Consider the following 11,449-nt stretch of genomic DNA (forward strand, 5'->3'; position numbering starts at 1 on the left):
GTCATCAACAGATTTTGGGTTGGAAATAGGGGAAGATCCAAATGGGCTTAGTCAACAACAATCAGAGCTTCGTGTTATTCATGAAGAAACAAAAAGCCTCAAGAAGTGCAAGCTTTCACTCATCAACCATGTTGCCAAGAGTCCAATCCAAAGGTAAATGCTAAAACTAAAACTGAAATTATTGGTGCTGGTGATACTTCTAATTTGCCTCAAGTGGAGACTCAACCTAATGAGTTGGACATTCCAATAGCTCTCAGGAAAGGGGTTAGATCATGCACTCAACATACTATTTCTAATTACTTATCTTACAGCCAATCATCATGAGCATTCCGAGCTTTGACAGAAAAGATTGAAAGGGATGAGATTCCAAAAAATGTTCAAGAAGCTTTTGAAAAGCCAGAATGGAGGGCTGCCGTACTTGAAGAAATGAGAGCCCTAAAAAGGAATGAAACTTGGGATGTAGTGGAGTTACCTGAGGGTAAGAGTTCTGTAGGGTGCAAATGGGTGTTTACCATTAAGTACAAGTCAGATGGTGAAATAGAGAGACACAAGGCTCGTCTAGTTGCCAAAGGATTCACTCAAGTTTTTGGGGTGGATTACACAGAAACGTTTGCTCCAGTTGCAAAGTTAAACACTATAAGGGTGCTACTATCACTAGCAGCTAATCTTGATTGGGCACTACATCAAATGGATGTCAAAAATGCCTTTCTCAACGGAGAGCTTGATGAGGAGGTTTACATGGATTTGCCTCCAGGTTTTGAAGGGGCAATTGGTAACAGAAAAGTATGTAAATTGAAGAAGTCACTATATGGATTAAAACAATCACTGAGAGCTTGGTTTGACCGTTTTGTAAAGACTATAAAGAGGTATGGTTACCAGCAGGGACAAACTGATCATACTCTTTTTTTCAAGCATTCACCAGATGGAAAGAAAATTATCTTGATTGTGTATGTGGATGATATTATTTTAACCGGAGATGATACAGAAGAAATGGAGAGGCTTAAGAAAACTCTTAGGAGTGAATTTGAAATCAAAGACTTGGGCAACTAAGATATTTCTTAGGGATGGAAGTGGCAAGAAGCAAGAAAGGTATTATTATCTCTCAAAGAAAATAACATTAGATCTTTTGAAAGAGACAGGGATGCTTGGTTGCAAGCCAGCTGAAACATCGATAGTTATGAACATGAAGCTTGGAAGAACAAGGAGTGGAATTCCAATAGATAGGGGGAGATATCAACGTCTAGTGGGAAGATTGATTTACTTATCTCACACAAGACCAGATATTGCATTTGCTGTAAGTGTAGTGAGCCAGTATATGCATTCTCCGAGTGAAGAACATCTTGAGGCAGTCAACCGAATCTTGCGATATCTAAAATCTATACCCGGTAAAGGCTTGTTCTTCAAGAAAAATGAGCTGAGAAGTGTGGAGGCATTTACTGATGCAGATTGGGCAGGTTCAGTTGAGGACAGGAGGTCTACATCTGGTTATTGTACAAAGGTTTGGGGGAACCTGGTTACTTGGAGAAGCAAGAAGCAACCAGTTGTAGCTCGCAGCAGTGCAGAAGCAGAATTTAGAGCCCTTGCACAAGGAACCTGTGAGCTGATTTGGTTAAAGAGGCTAATGGATGAACTGAAAGTGTCTAGTATGGGACCTATGAAGCTATATTGTGACAATAAAGCTGCAATAAGTATTGCACATAATCCGGTTCATCATGACCGAACAAAGCATGTGGAGATAAATCGACATTTTATCAAAGAAAAAATAGAAGATGGAGTAATTTGCATGACCTATGTGCCTACCAAACAACAAATAGCTCATGTTCTAACAAAATGGCTGCCTAGACCGAGTTTTGAAGTGATAGTAGACAAGCTGGGAATGACCAACATCTATTCACCAGCTTGAGGGGAAGTGTTGACAGCTTATCAATTTTTTTTATTGACTATATTCCAGATTTGTAGGAGTTAGTTTAGGGATATTATTTGCTTTCTCTATTTTCCTTTTTTTGCTGGATTATTTCCTGATTTCTTGTTCCCTAATTTCTGGTAATTTACCAGATTCCAAGACTTAATTTAGATAGGTTTTCTTGTATATAATTAGCACCTAGTTATTCCAATACGATAAAAGAGAATTTTGTTTCATTCTCTGTTTTTCAGAACTGATAAACTTTATCACCAAAAACAGATAGTAGTGATTCTTGTCAATAAAGAACATCTAAAACATCTAAACAGCTAGCTTGGACTTAGCTAACTTGCCTTGAGTTAGTATAAAACTTGACTGTAATTTCAATGTATTAATCCCATATTCCCATGTATTCTTGATCTTCACAAACTCACTAAAGTATGATCCTAATCGCAGCAGTACTGAATGCCAAGATCCTTGCTCTAGTAATCCTATATCTGTTTGGTGAGAAGAGCGGCGGAAGCACTATTATTTCATGGTACAGTTTGCAACCATACCCGTGATCTCAAACTACATTAATGAAAATATAACCAATTCAACAGAAGAAACAATGATGAGTCCTTTACCTGACGAAGAGTTCTAGCTACTAGTGCTTCTATCACTGGACCTCTGTCATCATTCAGAAGATGCACTTCATCAATAATCAAGAGCTTCACCAGCATTGAGAGTGACATGTCACTACTTTTGCGAGTAATAACATCCCATTTCTCAGGGGTTGTAACTATCATCTGATAGGTGAAAACAAAAAAAAAGCCTTCGGTAACAGTGTGTTTGTTGTCACCATAAAAATAAGCATATGTAATTTAATAACAATGAACCTGAGTTTCTTCAAGTTCATTCTTAGAAAGTTGCATGTCTCCGGTAAGTTCTTTCACACACATATTCAATGGAGATAAGCGATGGCTAAATGCCGAAGTCACCTCAGCAGCTAGTGCCTGGAAAAACATAACCAGAAAAAAGTAATCAGTAACCAATCCTACTGACAAAGGGACAGAAAATTATATGGGATGTTCAACCTTCATAGGGGCGACATAAACTATCTTAAATTCATCTTTATGCAAGTAGCCATCCTTGAAATGCTGTCCAATCTGCAAAAGAAGACCAGCAGATAACACAAAGCATTGCATCAAATGCATCAAGTACCATCCAAAAACAATGATTCAATTGTATTTCTATACCAAATTATCAAATATAAAAACCCAAAAAAGCAGAGCATAGAGACCTAACTAAAGAACATACCTCATGTAGAATAGATATCATGGCTATATTTGTCTTGCCTGCTCCGGTTGGTGCACAAACCTTAAAGTACATCAACATAATTAATGAAAAGTGATCTTTTTACAAATATAATTTGTCTCTAATATTAAATTATAGCTGTAGAACAGAAGACTTACTAATATATTCTCATTAGTGCAATAAACAGTTTGAAATATCCGACTCTGAATACGATTCAGAGACTTGTACCCCCGGAAAGCAGCTTGAGCAAAGTCATCCAACTCCTTTATCTCAATCTGACCAAATACAAGAAAGAAAATGAATACACTAAGCCACTATCAAAAGTATAACTAAGCAAGCAATAATAGAATATCCATCTATAAAACCAGTGAACAGCATTGATTCAAAAAGTTAACACCACAACTGATCACCACTTCAGTACTTTTGAGGAGATAAGCTCATGTAGTTATGGCAGTGCCCTAAGGCAATTCGTTTTGCAAACGATGTTATAAATCAGAAATTAAGCATAAGAAATTGTGTAAACCCCTTTTACAGCTTTAGCAGAAGCAAAGCTCCAAACAAAGGCACCTATAGGTTGTATCACCCAATCTTTTGGAGCTCTGACAAGCGATAACAGTTGCTCTTACTTTGGCAAGCTGTAACACCCAATCATTCAAAGCCCTTCCCTCTATAAACAAATTAATAAACTTTTTAGTGTCATAAATATCATATTCCTCTTTTTTCCTTCTTTGGTTCTCCTAATCAATGTCACAGATTGAGAGAAGACTTTTTCAGTCTCATACATCATGTTATGAAAAGAAATTGGGATAAGGGCTGGGACGTCCTAGAAAGGATAACCTCAAAGATGCACTCAAAATGAGTGAAAGCCCATAGATAGATGCACAGACACAAAGGGGAGAGAGGAGAGGAAACACATGGAAATGAGGAGCCAAGGTGTTAAATGTACCATGAATAAAGTAGAAAACAGGAAATTCACATCCTTGCACAGCTAAGGTGTTTTTTCAGTAGACATCCTTGCATAGCTAAGGTGTTTTTTCAGTAGACATCCTTCCACAGCTAAGGTGTTATTTCAGAAGACATCCTTGCCCATGGTAAAGAATTAAAGTAGAGAAGTTATAAGGGAGGCTACCTACATATTTTAAAAATCCTCAAAACAGATGGTTTCCAGGTAAATAGTAACAAACTAACAGAACAATTATTTTAGGTAACATTGTTTGCCATAATTGCTTATCAGCCAGTCCGTTGTACTTCTTACACAAACTTATAGAACATGTTATTCACTGACGAATAAATCTCTACGTTTTACAATTGTATTGAAAACACTGAGCCAATCAACAGGAAAAATATTGATGGTAAAGAGATGGTAAAGAATAATATGGCCATAGATGTGAAGTACCAGCTTTTCCCCAGGTTTCATTTGAGCAGTTGGTGTTGGGGGAATAATGACCTCCTCATACCCCTTAAAATGCTTCCTCATGGTCCCTTGTGGAAGGGCAGTTGCTGCCAGAGAATTGGGCCCTTGGCCAGACCCAATCAAATCATCAAATGGACTTTTCCTCTCACTTGCTTCAAGTAAAGAAGAAAAGCTTGCAGCTGACATATCACTCTCAGCTGCATAATCAGTTCCACGTCTATGACGCTTTTCCTCCCTGCGCCGTAGTTTATCAATTTGCTTCTCAGACTCTGTTTGGACAGTAACCTACAAAAGAAGGAAAAAATGAATTCTTAACAGTCGTTGATATTTTGATGAACAACTTTCTAATATAAAATCCAGCAATACCTGAGTCCCATAGCTGGGCATGCGTGATCGAGAATTTGGATTCACTTTGTCAGATTTCAGTACCGATAATCCATGATGGATAGCATCAACAAGCTCCTTTCGGTGCTGAAAAAGGAAAAGACAATCAGGAAGTGACTTCTCCAAAGAACTGAATCTGAAGTATCTAATAGTTAGGCATTACGGAAAAAATAAATGAATAAATTAAAAGCACAAAGGGAGAGGAAAACTTTTTGAGAGAAAAAAAAATGATAATAATGAGAGTCCTACTAACAAAGAGAAGTTTCTAATTTGACCAGTTAATATCAATTAGTCAATTTCACAATACTTATCCTTCAAGGTCATTATTGACTAGACAATCCAAGAAGTAGATACATAAGCTTCCAGCAAATTTTAAAAACCAAAATTATAATTTAACGTTTAAAATCTCAGTGAAACATAAAAATATAAATAAATTAATGAACAAGAACAACGGGAGAGGAAAACTTTTTGGGAGAAAAAAATGATAATAACGAGTCATACAAACAAAGAGAAGTTTGTAATTTGACCAGTTAATATCAACTTAGTCAACTTCATAATTTTCATCCTTCAAGGTCATTATTGATTAGACAATACAAGAGGTAGATACATAAGCTTCCAGTGAATTTGAGAACTAAAATCATATTTTAACCTTTAAAAAATCAGTGAAACATAAAACTAGCAACTTCTTAAGCATGGCCCAATCATATCAAGGCATAAGAAGATTAGGCTTCAGCCAATTGGAAAGTAGCATCTTTTTGGAGCCTGTGAGAGAGAGGGGAGAATAGCTTGACTCCACAAGAACATAAAAGATATAACACTGGAAATAAAATTGATGTCTTACCAATATAAGGTCTTGAACAGTTTCAAATGCACTATCCCCGACAAGGTCCAATAAGTCACCAGCTATCTACAGAATACTTTTAATGTTATGCAAGACATGCAAAAGAAACACAGATATGCTTAAAGAAGAATCATTGCCAATCCATACCTCTTCACCAGGTTTGTCTGAATCAAGTACTCGACAGATAGCCATTGCCAGGTCATCTCGTGAAAGTTGTGAAGTACTCCCTCTGACTATCCGTTCACAGGAATCTCTTAACCAACTCAAATTGAAGTTTACACTATCAGCAGCATTGTGATAATTAATAGTGCCATTTTTATCATAGCATCCTTCAACAAATGCAGAAGAAGGTGCAGTGTTTTCCTCACCCAGTAACTCCACATCCTCCAAAGAAACATCCACCAGAAACCGGGCTGGTGCTTTAAAGATGAGGTCAGCTCCAAATTCTGAACCATCGTCACTTCCATTTACATGCTTCTCAAAAACAAGCGTGTCCCCGCTGTCTCTTGGTTGAGACTGAGAAAGCTTTTGTGCCAAACAGGCCACTTTCTGCACATTAGCATATGAAACTCCATGACCAATAACTTTCTGCAATTCTACCCTGCATTTTGATGTCATTGACTGAAATCACAACTCTGAAATTTTAGATTAATATCTTACCATATATCTAATGCAGGTATCAGAGTCTAATGGGGTACGTTAAAATGCAATGTTGACTCATCTCCTTCCAACAACCAATTTAATCCACTACGACTTACTTTGATCCTTAGGAAAATTAGAACTAACAATGGGACCATAAAAACCTTTGTCATTATAAATCTTGAAATGAACAAAATGAAATCCATCTCAAAACAACTCTGAAGTTTCTCTTTAGTACTTGTTAATGGTTTTTATTTAGGCTTGGGCTACCAATTGTCCAGTTCTTTCATCACATGTCCAAACTTAATATGTTAGATTATCCACATTAGGATCCTATTCTAAGCAAAATGAAGCATAAAAAATTAGAAATGTTGGCAAAGGTTCCCTACTTATGCTAATTTCGACCTCCATCAATAAAGATGGGATCAAGCAATCAGAAATTAAAGCCTTACTTCTTCTCATTTATATTTTTAGCAACTTCATCACCTTCCACTGTCCCACTAAAAATACGGTAAGCAGTCAATGCAACCTCACGGAACCCTTCAGGCAGCAACTCTCCATCAATCAGCTCAACCACTGCCCCAATAAACTGTTTGTACAGTTGTCTCACTTCTACTGAAGCTGCTTTATAAGTCCCATCAACAAAATAAACATCATGTTAAACCCTATCTGATAGAGAAAACTCCGCATGCACATTAAAATTCTGCGTTCAATAAAACATCATGGCACATACCTTCTTCCCATTGATGAACTATCTTCCTTGCAAGATCTGACTCATCAAGTTGGTTTCCACTAGTAAATTACACAATTAAAAAAACAAGGTTCATATAATTTGCACTGAAAATTAAATTAATGAATGAAGAGTAAAACTTCTTATCAATAAACTAACACCAAACTAAAATAAAGCAAATAAATTTATAAGGTCTTTTTGGTCAGCAGCTTCTCTATTCCAACAAGCTTAGGCTGGGTCAAACTGGGATTACAAAAAAGCAGTTTTTAACTTATGTAAGAGCTAAAAATGATTTTTCTGAAGTTAAAAGCTAAAAGGCCTCTGAAAATTTCTACAATGATAAGTTGATAGAACTTAAATTTTATTATAGACAGAAGATACTCTTAGGCTTCATCTGAATGTTGCTTTTGCTACTTGCCCTATTACTTCCTAAAATGTTGCTGAAGAGTAAAAGCAAAATGTAAAATCATAGTAATTGTTTAAAAATGAATAAATATATAAAACGCAAAACCAAATCTAACAACAGTGTATTACTATATAAAAGTCCATTTATTCATCTTTTTCTAACTCTTCCAAAACGACATTTACTGTGGCATTCGAAGCACTTTTGTTCTCTATGGCAGGCAGAAGAAAAAAAAGTAACAACAGCAACAACCAAATAGTAGCATTTCTCACTTAATTTCACATAATTTCAATCGACCAGAAATTTTAAAAGTTCTACTTCAATAATAGCATTTTTCTACCCAATGCACTTTAACAAACCAAACAGCGAATCCTAAACATTCCACTTTTCCTCTGTTTTAAGCAAATAAAGAAAGCATTAAAAAACAAAAAAAAAGAGTAAATTAAGATAGGAATTTTTGCTTTTACTTGGTAGCTTTGTTGCGGCTTTGAAGGAAAATCTTGCGCTGGAGATAAGCTTGGTCGATGTCGAAGGGTTCCCTCAAAGAATTTGTCAACCGAGGGAGCTGAACCAACATTTTTCTTTTCCACAGTCACAGTTACCAAAAGCATCCGTATCTTGGAAAACCCTAGACTGCACTGCAAACTTTATCAATGGAAGACTATGCGTCTCGTTATATATATAGCTTTCGGGGCAGTCGCAATTGGTGATCGAAAGTTACAAAGAACAAAAGAAAAACTGAACCGGGTTTTGTATTGCTCTGTTTCGATGTGTTTGGGCTTTGTGGGTCGGGTTTTGGTCCTATGGATTTTCTTCTAGTCATATAAAGATGTAAGGGTCCGTTTAGTTGAAGGAAAGTAAGGCATATTCTTTGTATTTTAAAAGAGTGCATTACATTGTTTGATTGAAAAAATACAAGTGATATCTTATTACAGAAAAAGTCATTGTCTTCAACTAAAGGAATCTCATCCTCTCAGCTCATCAAGGGTAAGTTACTTTCTCTCAGCAAAAGGAAAGTAAAAACTCTTTTTTTTTCCCATCTTACCCTAACAGTCCCTCATTCTTTGCTCTTCTCTTCTTCCTTCTCACCCACACATTTCATCTTTTTCTCACCTTCCCAAAGCCGTCTTCCTTCTTCTACTTAGGTATGTATAGAAAAGATTGCAATGTATACCTCTCAAGCATTCAAATTTTTTTTGGTATTTTAGGGCTTTTTTAGCTTGAGTAAATTAAGTTTTAAGAGTTCATAATATTCTTTGTGATTTTGGGGTGTATTTTCTCTATGGGTTTAGGGTTAATGCAGATGAAACACTTGTGTAAAGGGCTAATTTTGTATAGCTATTAGGGGGTTGGGCTCCTCTGCTGCTTCATATTTGGTGCAAGGGTTAAGGTCTTAACCTAGATTTTTAGGGTATTTTTAGCAAAGGGAAAGAATTGATTTTGTTCCTACATTTTGCCTGTTGCTTCATATTTTCGCCTAGAAAAATATGTATAATAATAACATTGTGGAGATAGCTAGAGTAGAAGGGTTTAGTGTTTTTAGTCAAGAAGGGAAAGAAAGGGTCAAGGGAAGAGGGAGAATTGTGTTTTCCTGTTGGATTTAAAATAATAGTTTAGGGTGGATAATAGTTTTGTGACTTATGTAAGATGGTTGGTTTAAGTTTATATAGTGTTTAGGGTAGTGTTTATAGGGTGCTTAGGATAGTGTTTAGGTTGTGTTTCAAGGTAAATGATACAATACATTGTATTTTTACAATACATGTGTTTCATAGTGTTTATATTGTGTTTATATAGTGTTTCATATAGTGTTTAGGGTGTTTAGGGTAGTGTTTATATAGTGTTTCAAGTTGAATTCATGCATTTTTTTTCTCTTGTCTTTACAAATATGGATTAAATGCTACATACAATTTGTTTCAGCTAATTGTTGTTAATTACCATTTATTAGGGTATGTACTTTTTACTTTATTGTTTTATTCTATAATGTATTAATTCCAACATTACTATATGTGTAAAGTGGATTGTATTACTATTTTTACATGTTGTCTTTCTATATTATAATTCAGACAATGAGTAGATATTCTAAACGGCAAATTGCAATGATAGCGTTTACTATTGCATTGGTGTTACAATTATATACAATAGTAGTGTTGATTACTGTTTTGCTTAATGAATATTGTTACGTGCACCTAAAGAAAAAAAAGAGTAAGAGGTCATATAATGGTACTAGTTATGATAGGCATATTATAAGGCAATTGAACTTTATAAGAATGGTCTTTAATTCTGATACAACATGCGTTGAACATATACGAATGGATAGGAATGCCTTCTATAAATTATGCAATTTGCTTGAAACCATTGGTATGCTTAAAACCAACAACACACATGAATGTTAAGGAAATTGTTACAATTTTTTTGTACATCATTGCTCATCAAGCAAAGAATAGAATAATAAAGAGAGAGCTTGTTAGAAGTGGTGAGACAATGAGTAGGCAACTTAGGGTGGTTTTAAATTCTGTATTGAGGTTACAAGCAATGCTATTGAAGAATCCGAAGCCTAAAACCGAGAATTTAACTGACCTATGATGGAAATGATTCAAGGTAAACTTAATTGGTTTCTCTTTGTAATTTACATATAAAATTTTTATATGTTTGAATCTAATAAGATATATGTTTGTGTCACCATTCTATTGGAAGCAATAGAATTGTTTAGGTGATTTATATGGGACATATGTTAAAGTCAATGCCTTGGAAAATAATAAGCCTAGACACACAATAAGGAAGAATGAGATTGCCACAAATGTTTTAGGGGTATGTTCACAAGATATGCAGTTCATATATATCTTACCTAGATGGGAAAGTTCAGCTACAAACTCTAGGGTTCTTCGAGATGCAATCTCTAGAAGAAACGGTTTGAAAGTCCTCAAAGGTAAGTAAGAGGATGACATGTGTTAAATTAATAATTAAAAGGTTTTATTAGTGTTAGCTTGATATATTTAGTTCCTGATACAAAACTATTTTCCTATCATAGGTTTTACTATTTATGTGATGTTGGATATACCAATGGAAAGGGATTTTTAACTCCATATAAAGGTAAACGATATTATTTGAATGCATGGAGGCAAAATCAAACTCCTCGATCAAAAGAAGAATTGTTTAATTACAAACACTTTAGCGCTAGAAATGTTATTGAAAGATGTTTCGGATTTCTTAAGATGAGATGGGCAATACTTAAGGAGAGATCTTGGTATTCACTGAAAACCAAATGCAGAATTATATCGGCTTGTGCTTTATTACACAATCATATTAGGAAGGAGATAACACACGATCCTCTTGAAGTTGAATTCAATGAGGGATATGTCGGACTAGCAGAGTTGGAAAATGTGGATATTATACAATACATTGAGAGCTCAAATAAATGGAATAATTGGAGAAATAACTTGGCAAAAGAAATATGGGATGATCGATTAACTTTTAGAAATGACACATATCGTAACAATATATTTTTGTCATTGTAATTATTAAATGTTATGTTTAAGGTTTAAGGTTTAGGGTTGCTAGCCTTGACTATGTTATGGGGCAATGATTGTATAGAGGTAAGCATATTTTGCATAGTTTGTGTGTTGACGAGTTTAGGGTTCTTGCATTTTTTGTGTGAAGGGGTGTGAAGTTCTTTTTGTATACATTTTTACCTCTTATGTACAAAGAGCAGTTGCTAACATTTTGTTATTGTAGATGGAGGGAACATCAACTCAAAGATCACAAAAGGCAAGTAAGAGATCCACCCATTAGTGGACTCCTCTTGAAGATGCAATTCTAATTGATTGTTGCTTGGATCTTGTGAA

The 11,449-nt window shown here is 35.3% G+C and overlaps 1 protein-coding gene across 1 annotated transcript in view; it reads right to left on the reverse strand.

Annotated features, from left to right (window-relative positions):
• LOC18604822 (DExH-box ATP-dependent RNA helicase DExH14) overlaps positions 1–8,328 on the reverse strand; it is a 39,097-nt gene extending 30,769 nt beyond the window's left edge. Inside the window, exons 1-12 of the mRNA XM_018117714.1 lie at positions 8,075–8,328; positions 7,208–7,266; positions 6,927–7,095; positions 5,983–6,436; positions 5,836–5,901; positions 4,977–5,081; positions 4,593–4,895; positions 3,355–3,471; positions 3,200–3,259; positions 2,977–3,048; positions 2,779–2,895; positions 2,527–2,688 (exon numbers count right to left, since the gene is read on the reverse strand). Of these exons, the coding sequence (XP_017973203.1) occupies positions 2,527–2,688; positions 2,779–2,895; positions 2,977–3,048; positions 3,200–3,259; positions 3,355–3,471; positions 4,593–4,895; positions 4,977–5,081; positions 5,836–5,901; positions 5,983–6,436; positions 6,927–7,095; positions 7,208–7,266; positions 8,075–8,184 (1,794 nt within the window). The 5' untranslated portion in view covers positions 8,185–8,328. The remainder of the gene's footprint in view (positions 1–2,526; positions 2,689–2,778; positions 2,896–2,976; positions 3,049–3,199; positions 3,260–3,354; positions 3,472–4,592; positions 4,896–4,976; positions 5,082–5,835; positions 5,902–5,982; positions 6,437–6,926; positions 7,096–7,207; positions 7,267–8,074) is intronic.

This window comes from Theobroma cacao, chromosome 3, assembly GCF_000208745.1.
Source record: "Theobroma cacao cultivar B97-61/B2 chromosome 3, Criollo_cocoa_genome_V2, whole genome shotgun sequence".
NCBI classification, from domain to species: Eukaryota; Viridiplantae; Streptophyta; class Magnoliopsida; order Malvales; family Malvaceae; genus Theobroma; species Theobroma cacao.